General features: G+C 35.5%; 1 protein-coding gene across 1 annotated transcript; it reads left to right on the top strand.

Moving 5' to 3' along the window:
• The first annotated feature begins 963 nt into the window (after positions 1 to 963).
• Positions 964 to 21,474, top strand: LOC114353537 (elongation of very long chain fatty acids protein 4). Its single transcript, XM_028305577.1, has 6 exons — positions 964 to 1,059; positions 4,194 to 4,462; positions 5,235 to 5,406; positions 8,034 to 8,161; positions 12,454 to 12,603; positions 21,271 to 21,474. The coding sequence occupies exons 1-6, from the start codon at positions 978 to 980 to the stop codon at positions 21,352 to 21,354; spliced, it is 885 nt and encodes a 294-aa protein (XP_028161378.1). The 5' UTR covers positions 964 to 977; the 3' UTR covers positions 21,355 to 21,474.
• Positions 21,475 to 21,758: the final 284 nt, after the last annotated feature.

Here is a 21,758-nt window from a genome sequence, read left to right as displayed (position 1 = left end):
TAACAAACCCGAATTTTAATATTTTAATCTGGTATAGTTAATTATAGTTTAGTTTCATTCAAACTGATTATTAGAATTTGCAAATTGTTGAGTGGCGTGTAATAACATCGCGATGCGGGTTGAATGGACAGATCCATTTGAGATTTTGTTTTAATTGTTTATTCCACAATAACGGCTTAACAAATTAAACATTAGCATTTAATTTAGTTATAACAGGTGCAATTTTCCAACAAAAATGTTTCACTGTACCTAAAAAGTATTATAAAATGATGCATAATAATATGTATCTTCTTCCTAATAACATAATTTAGATGAGCTCACGCAAGATTTCTATTACAGTGATAAGTTTGTGGAGTTATTTCCCATCTCCTATTAAGATTATTACAGGAAAATTTTAACATCATTGATTGTGATTACTCAAGCTACAAATTATGATCAACGTCGTTAAAAATGTAATTACTTTTACATTGTAGTTTTATACCTAGGAAGAATATCTCATTACTTGTACAGTAACTATTGTCTTGATCCGTAAGAATATTATATCAATGTAGCTAATACACAATAATAAGGCCATTGTGGAAATCATTGGGGGAGGCCTATGTTCAGCAGTGACTGTGGACGTCCTATAGCTGAAATGATGATGATGATGAATACACAATGTAAGGAACTAAATAGCAAACTAAACTCCAGAGCTAGATTCGTTTTAAAAAAAATAATGTACTTTTTAAAAACTGACTCGAAAAGGAACCTAATCTGAGCCACTACGTTCAAGACAATTTACTCAAACTGTACTACAATAATTCATCCTTGTGCCTGCTCTTTTGTGATTTGTCTTGGGCGCCAAAGGGTTTTGCAAATTCAACAAAAGGTTGGAATCCTACGTATTCCTTTTGCGAAGTGAAATATTTATGTTATTTCATGTTTTATTTACAATCTTTGTTTTGTTTCAGGTACTAGTATAACAAATTGTAATAAAAATGGCGGATATTATAGTGAATTCAACGCAAAGTGTGTTAAAAGAAACATACGATTATTACCTATGGACATTATCACTTTCAGGTAAGTGCATCTATTTTCTTTTAAAAAAGGAATATATCTATTATTTTTGGAGATATTCAAACACTCGCCAAATTTTACATTAAAGTATTTACAGTACTCACAATAGATTCAAAGACTTAGGCTGCCTGTCCACTACTTATAGCGGAGCGAAATGATAGAGTGGTGAGCGACTTAAAAATCCAAAACTAGGAGCGAATATAAATGACCAGTCGCGACTAGCTCCCCGTATAGAAAAAGCGCAGTCCATATCAGGTGAGATACAGGCCAAGAGCTTCCTCGTTGTGCATACAAAAAATCTTCGCCCTGCTATTTACGGTAGCTCTACGTCTATTGACAAAGTCCATAACTTGGCTCCGCATTACTCTTACTTCGCTCCGCTCCGGTAGACAGGCGGCCTTACGAAAAAGCCTTTTGCGCCTCATATTTTTATTCTAAATTTTTCAATGAGATCGGTATTAGGTAGGTACTCGTAAGTATTTTTTTGCGTTGTGAAAGTATCGAAAAGTAATGAAAAACATCTTGTGTTGAAGCTAAGGAGATTATCGTATATGCAAGATAAATAAGATATTATGAAAATGGTTTATTTATAGTAAAAACGTTTTATTTTTATTTAAGTACCTAAACGCCGATGTCGGGTCAGGTCGTTACGTTAATGGATGTAGGTATACTTAGGCTTATCATTTCTAAAATAATCCTAGTTTATTTTTAAAAGTCTAGCCGTCTAGGAATAAAAAATAAGGATCATTTATGTATTACTCACGGGACATTAACCTAAGATCAAGCAAGTCTAGCTGCTCGAAATATATTAGACTACTAGCGGCCGCCCGCGACTTCGTACGCGTGGATCCCGTTTTACCCCCTTCATCTGTCTTACGCGGTTTAGATTTTTTCATACAAATGTTTTTTCCCGCTAACTCCCGTTCCCGTTGGAATTTCGCAATATCCTGTTGTAACTAAGTTTTAAGTTTACTAAGGGACCTGCATGCCAAATTTCAAGCATCTAACTTAAGCGGTTTAGATTTTTCATACAAAAGGATTTTCCCGGTAATTCCTGTTCCTGTGGGAATTTCGGGAATTCCTTTCTTAGTGCACCTCTACGGTACCTAAGCTACGTCCCTTAAAAATTTCAAGTGCCTATGTTTAGCCGTTTAGGCTGTGCGTGGGTATGTCAGTGAGTCAGTCATACAAAAGGAATTTCCCGCTAATTCCAGTTCCCGTGGGAATTTTGCAATATCCTGTTGTAACTAAGCTTTAAGTTTACTAAGGTACCTGCATGCCAAATTTTAAGCGTCTAACTTACGCGGTTTAGATTTTTTCATACAAATGTTTTATCTCGCTAACTCCCGTTCCCGTGAGAATTTTGCAATATCCTGTTATAACTAAGCTTTAAGTTTACTAAGGTACCTCCTTGCTAAATTTCAAGCGTCTAACTTAAGCGGTTTAGATTTTTCATACAAAAGGATTTTCCCGCTAATGCCCGTTCCCGTGGGAATTCCTAAGTATCCTATAACCTGCCCAGGAGTATGAAGAATAATTGTACCAAGTTTCGTTAAAATCCGTCGAGTAGTTTTTGTTTCTATAAGGAACATACAGACAGACAGACAGACAGACAAAAATTTTACTGATTGCATTTTTGGCATCAGTATCGATCACTAATCACCCCTGATGGTTATTTTGAAAATATATTTCATGTACAGAATTGACCTCTCTACAGATTTATTATAAGTATAGATGGAAAAAGACCGTCCTGTTAGAACTGCCTACCTCGCAACAAAGTTTGATTCTCCCGAGTCGCAGAAGAGAGACGCATTACTAGAAAGAAAACTAAGTAAATTATAGTAAGAATAAATTAAGGACGAATATTAAAGCACTACTTATTTCTAAAAATACTAGTACGGCTAGACAAGCAATTTCGACGAACACGATTATTTCCCTAAGGAAATGCGCAAAATTAAAGGAACGCGACGATCTGGTAATGGTCGCGGGAAGAACCTGGATGAAAACCTTGGGGGAGGCCTTTGTCCAGCAGTGGACGTCATTTGGCTGAAACGAACGAAGAAACCAAAGGATCGCGATACGTCAGTGACCTAGAGCTTTATGAAATTGTCTATGAACATTCAGATATTGTCTATATTAAGGACTCTACACACCAAGCCCGCCGATAGCCCGATTTGATGTCGGCTGCTTTATTTTTAAAGAATCATGTCAAGATTTGTTCTTTTTATGACTTTTGAAAACATGTCAAAAGTCGACGACCCATGTCGGCGCGTTGGCGATTTTGCTGTGTCGACTGACTGCATTAGAATGTCAAAATGAAAATGAAAATATTTTTATTGAATAATAAACACTTTTAAATTACAAAATATTTTATGTGCTGCTCTCGTAAAAAGTTAACCTGTGTAACGAGAGTCAGGCTCCTCCTCAAGAGCATAATTATACTAAATCAGTGTTAATACTTACACAAACCATCATAAATGGCAGCTCGTAAGCACTTGTAGTAATAAATTTGACACCAGTGTCATATTCTATGTATGTATTTACAACTTTCTTAATGAAGGCCTTGTATTTCAATGACAATCGACTGAACTTTGAAGCCTCAATAATTTCCAGTGCTCCCAGTGTTAATTACAACTCTCTTCCATTTAATTGTTATTGACGTGTATTGATTCAAACTATTATTACAGCCACAACGAGTTGTTTGCCAGTCATTGATATCTCTTGGGACAAGTAATTTAACATAAATTTAAACCTCTAGCTCGTAATTTAACTTTAACAACGTCTTCATCAGAAATCACTTCAAATGAAAATCAGTTTCGAGACGAGCCCTGGCGCGGTCTTGATGTATGCTTTTGTCAGAGGGGCACAAGCAGCTATCTGTCCACTTGTGTATCTCTTTCTTTCTTCATGTGTGCTTGAATACCTTTCTTTCAAATAAAAACTATTCTATTCTATTCTTCAAAAACCTAACATGTTAATAACCTAATCGAATAGCTAGGGACTGGAATTCGCTGCCTGCTGCTGTCTTTCCCGAAGGCTTATAATCCGGGCCTTTTCAAGGCGAGAGTGAATAGGCACTTACAGAGCAGATATGTACCATCCTAGACTGCTAAAAAAATGTATACTCATTGTTACAGATAACAGAACGAAAGGATGGCCACTCGTAGACTCACCCCTACCCACAGTATTCTACACACTCCTCTACCTCTTCATCGTGTGGATAGGCCCGAAGATCATGAAGAACCGACAGCCGTTCAAGCTGACCTGGCTACTGGTCCCGTACAACCTGGCGATGGCTGGCCTAAACGCCTACATCGCTGTTCGCCTACTAACAGCGTCTTTTAGGCTGAGGTACAGCTACATTTGCGAGCCGTGCCGGCAGAAATACGATTCTGATGAATTACAGGTAAAAACTATTTTTAACTAAATTATAAATAACTTGAAAAAATCAAACTGCCTAAGGCGGGAATCGAACCCACGACCTTTCGCTTGCCGGGTGACTGCTCTTCCATCTGAGCTTCTTAGACACTGGATGTGCTAGTCAAAATTTTCAAGTGTAAATACGCTTTGGACAGTTCCCGCTTTAGGGAGTTCGATTTTTCAAGTTTTTAATAGTTTGTTTTGAATAATATGACTTATAATAATTATTTCTTACTAGGCTAAAATATATTGCGCACTTTCTTTCCTATGGTATAATAGAGCCTAAATTAAATACGCAAAGGTGCTTTTTATAACGTACAAATATTTCTAAGAAACTGATAGAGAAACTGGAATATAAAACATAGTTTCATACAGACCATAATAGCTCATCAAACATATATTTTAAAGGAGCTTCGTAATATGAGCAATAGAAAAATCAGGTAAATGGAACTAAAAGCTAATAAAATCTTTGTAAAGAGACAGTATAAAGACCTAGAGCTTGTCTCTATAGGAACAAGTCGAAAAAGAGTCTGTTTGAATCATTAGCGACAAGCGTCCTTTGAAGAAAGTAATATAAAACAAAATTCATCTCATAGCAAACGCAAAGTCAAAGAGGCTTTGTAATAATATACTTTCAAAAGAAAGCAATACCTAATAAAACTAAGTCCTAAGTATTTTGATTGCCTAATACTTATATCTAAATGATTTTTCATTTTCAAGGTTATTCTATCGTGTTCATAATGTATTTTTACTTTCAGATAGCAGATGCAGTATGGTGGTACTACTTCTCGAAGCTTCTAGAGTTCTGCGATACGTTCTTCTTCATCCTACGAAAGAAGGATGAGCAGTTGACGTTCCTCCATGTATACCACCACTCCACTATGTTCTCGTTCTGGTGGATTGGGATCAAATGGGTGCCAAGTGGATCAAGTAAGTTTACATTTCAAATAAAAGTTTACAAAAAAATATGGTCTTCTACATATAATCTAGATAATTATGATGAAAGGAAGAGTCGACGAATACTTATAAAACTTCTGTAGCAAAAGTTACCAGCACCAGGAAAAATTCCGTCAAAATCCGAATTTTCCAAATCATTATCCTGACAATAGCAGAATATTTTCAAGAATTTAACAGCCGGGCTTTGCTTGGCCTTATTTTGATACTATGCGTTGTGCTCTGGTGCTCTTCAGATATAGTGGTTTGAATCAGAATGAATGGGCTGTTAAAATTGTCATAATCATTGTACATATGCTATGCACGCACATCAAGTGCCATAATACTACGTATGCAAATATAAAAGCTCATATTTTTCCGAAAAACGCTCAGCACTGACTAGCCCATTTATTGCCACGAAGCAGTGGCAGGGTTACTGGGACGTGAAAAAATGCTTGAAAGTGACTTTATAAAAGGCTATTTGCAAAATATAAATGACTTTTATGATTTAACATTCTAGTTCAGATATTATTTGTGGTCATGAATAGTTGTGATGTGCGAAATTTCATGTATTTTTTACTTATTTTATAATCACCAAGCTACCATTCTGCCTGTAATGTATGGCAATATTTTATTTGCTTCCCGACCTACGTTGGCCCGTGCCTACTCAGTTTACGCTAGTGTTGACAAATTCAATACCACCTTGATTCTTTGAACTCGACTATCGGTGGTTTTAAAATGATGAAGCTGATATTTCAGCTTCAGAGTCAAATCATTTAGTCCAATTATAAGTAGTTATACACAATTGGACTGGCAACAATTTTAACTGTGCCTGGAACAATCTGTGTTAATTCATGTGCAACACGAGTAAAAGGATAAACGCTGTAATTAATCGTACTGATTTAATTAAATGCAATGAAGGAAAATTTAAATACATTTTGATCTCTGAAAAGGAAAATTAATCTGCTTGAATTAATAACTAAAATACTCGGAGATTTAATTGAATATTCATTATTTTAAAATGTAATTGGATAATTTCAGACTTTTTGAATTAAATCTTTGGTGCTTATTAAATACAATGATTTCCTTAATTATTCAATTTTAATCTATGTCATTTTTTGGTATTATCACGTCGAATGAAAATATTTAAAGTGAGATTAGGATTAATTACTTTGCCTCTTTATTTTATAAGTACCTAGATGAGAATATTGATAAACTATTGCATGAAGGTCAAGGTAAAATTAAATTATACTGAGAAAGTTTATACAAGTAACAATGTAAATATTAGAAATACTTTAACTAGATTATTATGCTTTATAAAGTTAATCACGATCTTAAATAGGATTAATTAATTAAGTGAAGTAATTTTTGATGGTATTAAAGTTTTATCTTGGTTCATAATTATTATCAATTTTATATGTATTTAAAAAAGAGTTGAGTTTTGTATAATTTAATTTAAATGTCCTTTGAATTTAAACTTAAGTCTCTCAAATACACTAGGCCTTTGGTTGTTGAATCGTAACAGATGTTTTCAGAATTTTAATGAACAATCTGTTAATATTCAAAACATGAGAGGCGTGTTCAAATTTCCAAACTAATGAGAGACCATTTTTAAGGGCTTTTTTTGTTTAAAAACCTAAGCTTCATTTACATAGTAACTGTTATGTAATATTAGAGCTTAAAAAAAATCTAGTTTGAAGAAGCAATTTTTATTCAGTCTAAGTACGATTTCTTACGAATTCAAGACGATAATATAATATTTATCTGTAAAGTGGTTCGTTTTTCGTTTGGTGGTCGTTTAGGTCTCAAAGAATATAACACTTGCGGATATAACATGTATTAACGACTTCTACATTATTCTCGTACCTACTACAAGACGCGAAAACGGGCTTATCGGTAACGCAATGGCAAGCAATCACCATAATACCATCTGCGACACCAGAAAAGTTGCTAAATGCTTCGCCTGTCTTATTATGGTACGACACCCTTCAAAATACAGCCTTTTTGTCTTCGATGACACCAATTTGGACGTCGCCACATCAAGCAAAACACTGTAGCATCTTATCCAATCATAATTGTGGCGAATTTGCAACAGATCTATAGGATAACTAGCGGCATCCCGTGACTTCGTACGCGTGAACCCCGTTTGACCCCCTTAGGGGTAGAATTTTTCAAAATCCCGTCCTAGTGAGCACCTACGTTCTAAAAAGAACCCCCAACCCCATACAAAATTCGAGACTCCTAGCACTTGTAGTTTCTGAGATTTCGTGATGAGTGAGTCAGTCCGTCAGTGACCTTTTGCTTATACAGGGTGTTAGGTAAATGGGTATATGAGCCGACACTAGCCCATGTTAACATGGTCATAATATAAATGGTATGGTGAAGTCAGAAATTGGATATCATCATTTTATTTTTTTTAATTTTTATACAAAATAAATTTTATAAAATCGGATTTGTATGAAAATTAAAATAATTAAAATGATGATATCTATTTTCTGACTTCACCATACCATTTATATGACCATGTTAACATGGGCTAGTGTCGGCTCATATACCCATTTACCTAACACCCTGTATAGATTTAGATAGATATGCAGTTTTCTAACAACATTTCATTTTCACAGCATTCCTGCCCGCTATGGTGAACAGTGGGATCCACGTGCTGATGTACACTTACTACGGCCTGTCAGTCTTCGGGCCCACTGTCAGCAAGTACCTCTGGTGGAAGAAGTACCTCACGATCATGCAGCTGGTAAGTCTTCGTCAAGTCGTTTGTAGAGCGACGTTGTTTTGTGCAGTAGGTATTGACTGCAGTCGCACCTGATGTTAAGTGAGATGCAGTCTAGGATGCTACATCATAATCATCATCATATTATTATCAGCCATAGGACGTCCACTGTTGAACACAGGCATCCCACAATGATTTCCATAATGATCTGCATCCAGCGCTTTTCTGCTACGTACCTTTATAAGGTCGTCGGTCCATCTTGTGGGTAGAATAGATGCTACATTGCATACATGCCCTATAAGCGCCTATTCATCCTTGCCTCCGACGTAGGAGGAGGGAAAAGTCGTCAAATGAAAAAAATGCCGTATATAGAGCGCCTTGGTCTGTAGATTGAGTAAGGTCTGTATATTTAAAGCTTTCGAATTTCAATTCGCATTATGATTGCCGAATTTTTGATTCTATTTTACGAGTAGAACTTTAATAATATAATAATTTCTATATACTTAAAAAGAAGGCAGTAATAGTTAGGTGGTAGGTATATTACTATTATTTACAATGTACCTAGGTACTACTCCAATGTCGAAAATGTATGTCATTTTACCAGCTCAGTGTCAAAACTCCTTTTTCGAACTATTGGGATGGGAAAATATACTCTTAGATGTTTTTCCTACCCACGTCTTGCTGTCGTGTTGACTTTGTGACTGACAAGCCCTAACGTTGGTTCCGTGGCCTGTCAGCGGTCATCTTTATTAAAGACCCATCTCAGGGACGACATCACTCGATACCTACGTGGGAGCGCAGACCTTTGACTTTACCTACGTCTTGAGTAAAGCCACGTTTTCACTAGGGGACATATCGCGGAGATAAGTCGTCCGACATTCACGTAGTTTGTCTCTGCAACTTTGTCCCTCGACATATTATGACTTGTTCACACTAGCCAGTAGTGAACAGTATGTCGCCCGAGGTCGCGTATGACGCGTGTCGCTTTGTCGACACAAAGCGACACGCATTCTCACTACTCAAAGGCTGTCGGGCGACTGTTGAGGGACACGAAGATCGCGCATGTCGACGCTCGCAGAGCATCGACAAGCGACGTCGGGCGACATCGCGCGGGACACGTGGATTTCGTGTCGGGCGACAGAGTCGCGGGACAAATGTCTCCTAGTGAAAACGCGGCTTAAAGTATACACATACAGAGTGACACATTGGGGTCATCAAAAAAAGGTTTGATTCTACTGCTCAAATGTTACAACTTTCCTAAAGGAACAATATAAAAAAAATACATAGGTATATTGACGCCCCCATATTTGGATTACAATTTCTATATAAAAAGTTTTTTTGCAAGATTTGAACTTCATTCTCTTGGAGAAATCTGTTTCGTTTGAATAGTAGAATCAATCTTTTTGTTTATTCACCAACCAATAGGTCACTCAGTATACGCAAAAATAACATAAGTAGACCTTAGGTTACGTGCGTGGGTGTTACAGACGAAAGAAATTTAAGAGAAACTGCAATCCAACGTAATCGTCTATAAAAAACAGCCATTTTGCGGTTCAGAACGAACTGCGATAATAGTATTCGTTTTGGGCAGTCGCGTAATCTGAAAGTTTGGAGAAAGTTCACGCTCAAATCTAATGTTATTTAATTGGCGAATACGCCATAGAAATATGAATTTAAATATGCCTATGTGATACTAATTTTGTGAACGTAGTTGCCACTTTAAGCGAAAATAGTGTAGATTTGTCAATGAAAGTGCACCATTATGTAACTTTTCTTGTTAGTGCTACTACTCTGAAACTGGTTTGAAGATTTGACCGAGTTAGCATTCCTGAATAAGATTTGGTCGACTAATTAAGATCAGGTTGTAACTAGAGATGCAACCTGTTCTTGAAGTGATGCAATTTGAATCACTTAAGTTTCAGGTTGTATTTTGAATCTCAACTCTACGTAAACATTATGATTAATGCATTTGGTTTTAAAGTATGGAGGTAAAGTGAAATATTTGACTAAAATGTAAATAGCTGTATTACCTTTAACACTGAGCGGCGTGACACATGTTAATTTTTACAAAGAAAGTCTTAATTTGTAAATAAACATTAATCATAGACAGATTCCTACATAACAAAAAATCTTTACAACACTTTCTTGTTTAATTTGGTAGGCCAAACTAAAGAAACTGGCTGTACAGTATTGGGACGAAAAGGTGTGGTTAGTCCCGTTTCGTATACCTACTTAACACCTTTTATTAATTTTCTCGGTCCTTCTCGATGCGCCAACAATATTTTGAAGTCTCTACTTCAATGAAGACTAACTACTCAACCTTACTTGGAGTAGTAATCTAAGGGCCCTCGCCCACGACGACTTTTTGTAGCGATGCAGTCGCGCTGCTGTAGTGCGTTAGTAGCGCGTTGGCATCACTTCTGTAGTGCGTTGCAAATGCGACTAACGCGCGTTAGTAGCGATGCTGTCGCCGTGAGCGAGGGCCCTAACTTGGCGTAATACGAGGCGCAGCGCAGAGCAGCTTTCAAACTAACTAGCAGCTGTCAAAAACGTTACGCTACCTCACGCTTTCCGATGTCACTATTCAATTTTATTAATCACCCAGTGACCACCGTTAATTTAAACATCTGCATACATTTAATTAATTCAAATTCAAACAAACATGTTATATTAATTCGAATAAATTATTATCTTGACACTGGGACATAATTCAAAACTTAAAGTTATTGATTGTTTGCGTGTTCGATTATCACTCGAAAAGTTTTAAATCAAATCTAAACGAATCTTAATTCAATGATCATCATTATAATGATACGTTTTTAATTATAATCTTACCATATTAACCTTTGTAAGTATCGATTAAACTGTTAACCTCTATCGTTTTGTATCTGGATTATTTTACACCTGCAATTAATTCATTGAGAGATTTCTCTCAACTTTGAAACCGGTTTGAGCCAGTGGCCGCGTAACGTAAAGATAACACGTATCACGTTACGTCTTGGATAGATAATTGCGAGGCAGTTATTGATTACACGTTGAATTGATCCGCTGAGCTTTTGGATTCCGATGAGAAAACGATTGAGGTATGTTGAATTTGAGGATTTCTAGACTGTACAATAATTTGAATGTTTAAAGAAAGGTCAGATATGAATAATCAGACATTGTACCTGGACAAGATCTTAATGAGGACAATTTAATTCTTTATTATTTTATCCTGAAAATAAATGATGAACTATGTTCTTGAGTAAAATCACAATTAGCTTTCCAATTTAGTTACAAAATAAACCTGTTACAACCAGAGACATATTTATTCTTCAGAAACGGTGTCAAATGACCCATTAATATAAATGTGATAGTTTGTGAGGATCTATGACAAACTAAATTTCACGTGGGCGAAGCCACGGGCAAAAGCTAGCACCTATCTACATATTTGAAGCAAAAGCCTACGAGTAGTAAGCCCAGTGGCTTCGGTGTCGGACTGGCCGAATCGAGAACCGAGGAACGCGTGTTCGAACACTACCTACGCTGGATTAGTGTAATGAATCTGCTCGTAACACAATCATTTTACAGTTTTACCACGAGGGGTTAAAGGGACTTTTTAAAAAACCAAAGCAATCATTTGTTTGTATTTTTGTGTGTTGTTTCATTTACATTATCTGAATATTTTACTGCTTTATGGCCTCTATTGCTACCGCTCTCTCCAACAATGGCATTCGCAGAATAACAGCGTCATGTTCTGGGTTCTACTACCTCCGAGCATGACACATGCTGAGCGGTAGCCTTTTGGCTCTAACTCCCTATAATCCAACTGTGCAATTGTAATTTTTTATTTGCGTTAGAACAAAAAAAAAAGGTTTTTCTTTCTTTCTGTAAAAATGATTGTGTTTCGTCGGCCGTTTGGTGTAGTGGTTCGAAACGGACTACTATTCCGGAGGTTGCGGGTTCGATTCCCGCACAGTACAAACATTTGTGTGCATGAACATATTTGTTTGACTGGGTGTTTTCTATGTATAATATGTATGTATTTACAAAAAAAAAGTATTTAAGTATGTTTATATCCGTTGTCTAGTACCCATAGCCTATAACCAGCGGACAATTAAGACGCTTCTAATGATATGTCATTTGTCGAATTCTGATAAGTAGTTTAGAAGTTACGAGGGAACACATGAACATACATACATACATACATCCTACATAGCCTGTCAAAATCATAACCCTCCTTTTGCTTTGCCGCAGTCGGGTAAAAATGTCCAAGGATATTTATTTATCATTTATTTATTTCTTTCAATCAAAACAAATGTTTAATTCACTTCCAGATTCAGTTCACCTGCGCCCTGGTCCTCGGCATCAACGGCATCCGGACCGGCTGCGAGTTCCCGCTGTGGATGCACTACGTGCTCATCATCTACATGATCTCCTTCATCATCCTCTTCGGAAACTTCTACATGAAGGCGTATATTGCTAAGGTGAGTGAGGAATGGCTGTACCCACTTGTTACTAGCGTTCTTTTAAAAGGCGCACCACTTTGTCATAAATATAATTACTAATGTGGGTAGTGTAACCAATTTTTATGTGCAACATTTGAAAGATGAGGTGTGTCGCAGTACTGTCCAAGTCTTATAAGTACACTGACGTAAATAACTATAAAGTTTTGGAGCGATTGTTTTGAGATAAATGTATCATGACTGATTTAAGGTAAGTGATAGAAAAAGTGAATTCCGTAACAAATGGGTTAATAGATATAAAGGCCCGTGTCCTGCGTGCCCAAAGAACTGCACGCAGGAAGATTTAATGAATGTATGATATTCTGTTCAAAGCATATTGAGTCGTGAAGTATTATTTATTTTCGCGTAGTAATGATCTACTCTCAGGAGTACCACAAGGGAGTATATTGGGACCAGTCCTGTACTTGCTTTTTACCGCGGATCTTCCTACATATGCTGATACCATAACTGCCACCTATGCAGATGACACAGCCCTTCTGTCAGTTCACGAGGATCCCGGCACGGCGTCAGCCAACATACAAACCCACATCCATAAGGTGGAGGAATGGCTGGATAAATGGCGTATTAAGGTCAATCAAGGAAAATCTGTCCATGTGACCTTCACCCTGAGAAGGCAGACTTGTCCCCCAATAAAACTCTATAACGAGGAAATTCCTCAGGCCGAAGATGCCAGATATTTGGGTATGCATCTTGATAGAAGACTCACCTGGAGAAAGCATATCTGGACCAAGCGTAAACAGCTGGATATGAAAGTCAGATCAATGTGCTGGTTGATAGGCCGCAAATCGAACCTCTCACATGAAAGCAAAATAGCTATCTACAAGACCATCCTTAAGCCAATCTGGACTTACGGAATCCAGCTGTGGGGTTCTGCTAGCAATAGCAACATAGAGATTCTCGAAAGATTTCAAAGCAAGACATTGAGAGCCATGCTAGACATACCCTACTACGTGAGCAACAAATATATACACGAGGACCTGAAGCTCGACACCGTCAAAAAAGAGATCGCTAAATACAGCGAAAGCTATCAGACGAGAATATCAACCCACGTCAATGAACTGGCATCGAAACTGGTGGGCACAGGAAGTATCACACACTCCAGATTGAAACGGCATAGTGTCCCCACACTTGCAGTGAGATTTGGGGAAACCAGATGAAAGGGATTCATAGGAATTCCTTCTGCTGTCAAGACAAGATCAAGATACCTCATCTGAATGGCTTATTGTGTTAACACAGATTGCCAAGTTGCAGAACTCATAATAAAAAAAAAAAAAAAAAAAAAAAAAAAGTAATGATCTAAGATTGAATGATATTTTTCCGTTATCTAGCCGTCTTAAAATCACCTCAGAAGTTTGCTTTCGTAGGTTATTAAATTAAACATAACACTTTTATCGTTTAATTATAATGATTAATTTTCACCGATTACTTTAATGTAATTTTCAGGAAATCCAAACTTATTCGAAAACTTAAATCTTATTTTGGATCCTTTGAAATGAGTCTTATTTTGTATCCTTTGAAGCTGCAATTTTAATTATTAATATCGTTGTTTATAATATTATATTGTTTGATATTTTCTTGCAATACCACTCCTTTGTTGTAAAAGGGGATGTAGAGACGAAATTTGATCTAAGACTTAAGGGAATAAGCTTTTGAGTTACACTGTCAAAGGGATAACAAGAAGGGTGGAGGTTAAAGATCTACAATTCGCATTGTATATTCGTAAAATACGGATTTTTACTTTGTTACACATGCCGGTGAATGCCCGAACTTCTACGTGGTCTCACACCAGACCACGTAGCAATGTATACCTTAGAAATTTTCCTACAAAACAGCCAGATGTCAAACAAGAGATAAAAATGCGTCACTTACTCATATCATAACAGCTAGTTGATTCGAGTTCTCGTACCATTCTATAAAAGTAATGAAGACTCCTGTGCCGTTCCTGTACCTGTAGACAAAGACAAAATGATTTCATAAAAAGTCAGAAATGTACGTGAATGATTTAGTTGATAATTTAAACTAAACTACGAGTATAACTTAAAGTTAAAGCTCCTCTATTCCGTATCTTTCACGCATTTTTTAAACATGACAATTAAATAGTCCCAAATTAATCTAAGCTTTTACGCTTTATACGCCGAACGCTTAATTTACCTACGATATTCACTGGGTCTGTAGGTAAATAGTAACCCAAGTAATTGAAAGGATTACACGTAACAAAAACGATTGTCCACTTTTTGCTAAACCCCCGGATCAGTCCCGGCGGGTTCGGTTTGTCACAGGTCACTCGCACATCAGTGGTTTAGTGGACCCGGGACAACAGACCCACTTTTTGCTCTGGAATTATATAGCTTCATACCAACAAAAAATCTAAACCTTAATAATACGAGTAATTGCATAAAAACAAAACGCGAGTGGTTGCTTTAATAGGTTTTTTCAGCGCTTTTACTGTGGGGAATATTTTGTAAGAGCTTTTTAATGTGTGCGTGGGTCGAATTGAAGTACACTACTAATCGAAAAATAGATGCATGGAATCATATTTCTATCGGACTGTCAGGTTGACTCAAACCTCCAATAACTAAACTGAGAAAAATAAAAAACGCACAAATAGTATTAACATTTATAGGATTTGCCTGAAATCGAATCTAGAAAGTCCAAATCCAAGTCCGAAGCTATTTGACCACAAAGGCTTTGGTAAATTTTTTACTGCCTTTGAAGAGCAAGATAAACCAGAAAAAGACCTAATCCAATTTGCAAAAGTAACCCTTCTAGAACTTTGTTAACCTAACAAGATTCATTCCATAACTCATTTCATTAGCAACTTGTTTTGTTGTTTCAGATTGTTTAAGTAAGGTTTTGAAATCATAGTCTATCAAAAAACTTTTTCTTTATCGCCCATTTCTCGGTCAAAATAGTTTTTCAAGAATTTTAAAACACAATTGCTTACCTCTAAATTTAATGCACATCGTTATGTTATAAAATTGTGGTTTCTCCTTAAAATAACTGTTATTTCACCTCTTCTTTTTTAAACTAAACCAATCAGTTAATTTTTCTGCCAAAACATATCAGCGGTATTAGTTTGAAAAGTAACTAGGACATAGCCAGAATTTATAATATTAATACAGATGTGTTCGGAATTATTTAAATTAGATGAGTTTACATAATTTGTGAAAAGTTGTAATAGTACAACATTTGCATTGAGGTTACTACGCTCACGGCGCAAAGACTTTGGTCGAAGTTAGTTGATAAGATAAAGTATATTGATTTAATGAGCGGTGTAAATTAATTATTAAACATACGCTTTTATGCTAATGTATACTAATGCCGCCATGATGAATGCTAGAAAGCACCCGACTTGACACTAGTAGTGATGGGCGCAGCTCATATTATGAGCCCATTTTTCAATGACCGGTTTTTGGAGCTTAATGAATTTTTGTGTTTGTGTCGATGACATCTGTTTGTGAATAAAATGTGTATCTGTGAATAAAACAATATGTCAAAGTATATTCCTACTTTTAATTATTACATAGCAAAAAAAACATACGGGTCGAATTGAGAACCTCCTCCTTTTTTGAAGTCGGTTGAAAATTAAATAATGCACGCAGCACAAAATAAGTTCGATTGTTTTGACATCGTTCAGAAAACAAAACGAAAAGTTAACATTGTTGTTCTGTTTAAAATGTATAGGTACGAGGTTTAAAAACCATCTCTAAATCATGAAATTCCTACGGGAAACATTTCAACAAAACACTTCAAAAATTTCGACTTTTGATTGAAATGGATTATAAATGCATGGAATTTATTAAACAGGATAAATGGAAATCAAAACAATAAGTTCGTTTATAAAATCGTGATGTATTTTGATATTTTGACCGAAAGATTTTAACTATCCTGTAATTACTTACATTTTAGTTAAAATAGAAACTTCTCAATGGACGTCATAATCAATTTCATTATTTTGTCAGTTAGTTTAAACTAATAAACACGGTATTGATACTAAACATAATGTATTAAGTCGGTAAATGTTAACGTTTTTTAGACAATAGGTACCTACTCGTAATACCAATTTCGTGTATCTTTATTTTCGCTTGTAATGATTTTATTTTTTGTTAAAAAAATAAACTTTTCAATGACCTTTTACAATCAATTTAATATATTACCAATTACCTAGCTATTATTAACACAGTATTGTTACTAAAATTGTCTGTTTTGTTCGTAAATATTGACGTTTGTAAGTTACCAAATTATTTCATTAATATTTTAGAGGTTAAAGTAAACCCTTTCTCGGAAAAGCGTCTCAAGTTGAGGCAAATAGAAAAATATTTACTTTTTGTTTATTTCTCTCGATATCGAATTAATAAACCAAAGCCCCCGACAACAGACTTTGAACTTTTCTGTAAATAGTAACGATACAAATGTAACAAAATGAAAAGTCATCAGTTTCATTGATCTCTTCATCATTGAAACTCAAAAGAACCGGAAGTTCGTAGTCTAAGAAACATTTTGTGTAGATAATTCCGTATCAATGTTATCCGGCTTTATTTGTTTGCAAACTTGCCATTTATTTATGTACGCAACTAGCGGCCGCCCGCGACTTCATACGCGTGGATCCCGTTTTACACCCTTAGTTTCGTAAAATCCTTTCTTAGCGGATGCCTACGTCATAACATCTACCTGTACGCCAAATAATAACCCGATCCGTCTAGTGGTTTGGGCTGTGCGTTGATAGATCACTATGTCAGTCAGTCAGTCAGTCAGTCAGTCACCTTTGTGTTTTATATATTTATAGAAGACTTGTCGACATACCACAATTGCTCCGAGAACACATTCACATTTAAAAACGAAACTGTGTTTATGGCACGAACTGTACCACTTAATTCGAGCAGTTACTTAATTACCGTGCAAAATTTAGCCACAGTTATGCAAAAAGCCACAATCGCACATAATAATGATCTCGTATTAATCAACAACAGCTGATCTTACGCAACTAAGTTCCGAGTGAAAGTGACTTACGTAATCGCTGTGGCTAGTTCCGTTATTCGAATCTGCTTTCATAGCTCTTAAACGTACAGTCAGGTGCATATGTGTACAGTAAGTCAGGTAAAATAGGAAGTAAAATTGACTGACGGAAAAAAATGGGAAAAAAGGAAAAAAAATATGTAGAGTCAAGTTAAAACATGTTTTGTGGTGCATTTAGTCAGTCAGGTTAAAACATGTGTTGTGGTGCATTTTTAAGACATTTTTATGAAAAAGATCTTAAGCAAAATGCCCACAGTGGCAAACGTAACCACCTCGTCTTATTGCAGACAGCATAGAGGTCAATCTTATGTTATACAAAAACATTTACGACTCCAGCTTCAAGTTTTAGGCCGCAAATTTTTACACTACCAGTAAAGATGCGTTTGTCAGTGAAACATGCATAGTATTTCTGTAACTATACCATTAATTAATTCATTAATTAACAATTTCTTGAAGAAGAATGGTTTCAAGCTTCGGAAGGTAGGTTAAGCTGACGTAGCTATCGCCGGCATGATATAATTGAGCAATGTCAGGGGATTGCTTGTCAGCTCTCAGCTCAGTCAGGCTAAAATTAGGATAGTGACGTCAGATATTACACGCCAAAAGTATACATAATAAATTGTATTTCTCTTTGACCGACAAAATTGTGTAACACATACAACTTTCTTTATGTGTAACGTGTGTTTACCATAAAAGAGCGATTAGGAATATGTAACAGGATTTAAACTTGATTTTTTGCATAGGTCAGTTATTTATGAATCTAGATTTTACTGTCTTGTCATCGGAATTGGCTTTAGCAACAGGCTAACTGGAGAACTACTTAAGATTAGTTTTGAGTCCCAGGACAGCGTGACTATTATAAGTAACCCTTCGCTAATTGGGTATGATTGGCAGCGAGCGTTGGGGATGAACCAATATTGGGCATCAGCAAGGCAAACTACCTACAATCTGTGTAGCTATTTTGGATGTAATTTAGGTTCACAGTGATTTGAAATGTCAAATTTCAAATATCGAATTCGTTGTTACTGTAAAAAATTTGGAAAGCACCTATGTCGATATTTTTTTTTCATCCAACTGTACTGCGTACCTGACCATAGTTCTGTAACAGATATAATGAGATTTTAACGGCCGCGTCAGAAATCCAAATTTCTTGAGTCTGACGACATTTGCAATTCTAATGGGACATGTAATGTGTGTGGTTAATTATTTTTTAACGTTAACTTGACACTTGGACAATTTTCGACACATTGTCCGTAACTTTTAATGGAATCTGAACTTTCTTTCCAACAAAACAACATTAACTAGTGATATAAAATTTCAAAAAGTAATTATCACTCATAAAATACATAATTTCTCTTTGCATTTTGTTCATCATCATTCATTCCACTCTAGACCTATAAACAAATAAATAATTTGGCCTCAACTCCTCAGGTTGGCCACACAGCACACGGCTCACACAGATTCATCTCTGCATCGTCACATCATCTGATTAATTTTAAATCGTTTTTGTAATCTTATTTCTTTCTAACTTGGGCAGTATAACCATAAATATGATTTACGTCAAAAGCACTCGTGCACACTCTAGAAATTAATCTAATCAATATTTAATCGAGTGGACAGAGAGTTTAACTCTTTGACCTATAGAGATAATAGATTCTACTTTCGAATAGAACAATAGTTATGTAAATAATACAATATGTTTTTTTATAAGTACGACTCATGTGGCTAGAACCCGGACATTCTATTTCAGATTATCATGTTGTTTTATTGATCAAAAGAGTTGAACTCTCTTACCACTAGACCATGGAGTCATTACAAAAGCACTGATGCTGGATCGATAGTAATTTAATCAGATGGCTACGATATGATCCATTGTCCGATATTGCTATACCACCAGTTGTATAGCTTTGTATAGCTATACAAGACATAAGCCACACATTTCACCAACATTATATCGTGGAAGAGAAACGTGGAGATATTTTGTCCATAAAAGTATTATTTCGTCATGCGGTATTAATAATTTTCTTGCTGTACAAAGTTTAAATAAATTTATTATTATAATTTAAATCACTGTTTGAATATTTCATTGGACACATTGTATCTGCCACAGACAAATACCTATTCTGCAATTCAATGTTTTCAATTCAAAGACTTAAGAAGACTGTTTTCTTAAGTGTCCTTAAATTAACTTCATAATTTATCCATCACCCAAGATACAATCTGTGCCTAATTTCGATTTCTCGGTACAAATATAACTAATTTTGTTTAGGAATTATTAGACAGAAATATACATATATTATGTTGCAGATTTTTATTTCTTATGAAACGTCCTTAATGTAAAGCTTAGGCGCAAAAAATATTTGTTCTTGTCATAAGTATGCTTATTAATAGACTAATTAACATTTTGTTAATTTTGTCAAAACATTTCAGGACTTCTTTGTATTTAAGGAACTTAATAAAATTAAGTAGGTAGTCTTACAAACTCAAAGTTAATTAAGCCGACGTTTTATGTATGATATACTAAGAATCTTCATATTTTTTACAGTCATGACATAAAATTATTTGAGTTTAAATTTGCTAAAAATATCTAATTAAGTACTGTAATCTTCTGGATCTCAATTTAGAAATCAAATATTATAATCGTGATCAGAACGTCTATTTTTATCCCAAAACTATGCCTTTATTTAAAAGTAATCCACGCCGAAACAAGATAATAATATGACCAAAATTCCTTAACTTAATGAAAATGGGTATGAAAATTAAAGCCCCGGTCTCGACACCCCAATTAATAGTGATTGATGATTTCAAAAGCTTTTTCAGTGCTTTGCCTTCGAAAACATTTACAAATTTTAATATTTCTGAAGATTAATTATTTTTTTACTAAGTACCTATCTAGATATAAAAAGATCAGAATTGTTTTCGGTCTTTTAAAGACAATATTTTCATAATAAACATTTTGTTTGTCCTCAAAATGATTGCTATACTTTCAGATTCAGATTTTTGACTTAACAGAGTTTCAGTTACGTTTTGAAAGTACAGATTGCAAAAGGAAAAATAAACCTAACTGCTCTAGTAGCTGCTATCTAAGAACCAAAAACTGATGTTCGTTTGCTCGAATTCGAATTCGTCAGTCCCAGTTGGTCATTGGGTCTGTTCTAATGAACGCAATTTGGATAGAACGGAAATGACGTCAACTTTTTACCAGATTTGGCAAACACTGAGGATGTCAACATTGTCAGTAAACTTTACAACAACTTTCGTCACTACACATAAATATTGACGTCTAAACTAAATACCTAATTATGCCTATATTTAGAAAGTATTTCCGTCCATACATAGATTGGTTATGTGTGTAGTCATAAAAATTAAGATTATAGTTTAAGTGTTCAATACGAAAATATGATAATACACATTCTTTGAGCTCAACTGAGCTGGATTTCATATTTCAAGATTTTTTAAGCTCACATTGAAAATAAAATTAGCTTAGGTAAACTTACGTAGGGGATGACCATGCTCATACACTCAATTAGAGACCGGCTCTACGAACCGGCTATAAAATAGTTGACAGTGACATTTATTTCTTTGTTTACTAACTCTTTCTCTTTGTTACAGGGGAGCAAATGTATGGAGGTGAGATACGGCCAATGCTTAGACGACGAAGAAACCATCGCCAAGAGGAAACTGAAGAACAATTGATAATAATTTACTTAATAATATAGAACTTATTTATTCTTTTAGCATTTAACAATTAGTTAGAGCTCTCTAAGTTACCTAGATTTTGATAACGCTTTGTAAACATGCGATGAGTAAATGTTGTTGTTGGGTATTTTTGTTTATTTGTGTTACATTTTATGATCCAAACCTCCTTTCCTCCGTAAAAGTATCCCTTGTGGATTCGAACCTAGACTCATGCTGGATTTAAGAAAGTATTTAATTCACATACGGGACTATTCCCACTACTCGTTCCTACCGCTGCAACTCCTGTGTAGCCAGGATCTACGGCTTGACCGCCAATAAAAACCCAACCAGTGAGGGTCAAGTTTGTTTGTTTTATATTAAGATAACTGAGATTCATAAGATGTTAGTATAAGCAAGCTGAT

The sequence above is a fragment of the Ostrinia furnacalis genome, unplaced genomic scaffold, assembly GCF_004193835.3.
Source record: "Ostrinia furnacalis isolate ACB-3 unplaced genomic scaffold, ASM419383v2 OfSCF1734, whole genome shotgun sequence".
NCBI lineage: Eukaryota > Metazoa > Arthropoda > Insecta > Lepidoptera > Crambidae > Ostrinia > Ostrinia furnacalis.
The sequence above is the reverse complement of the archived record's forward strand: the minus strand, read 5'-3'. Positions and strand labels throughout refer to the sequence as shown.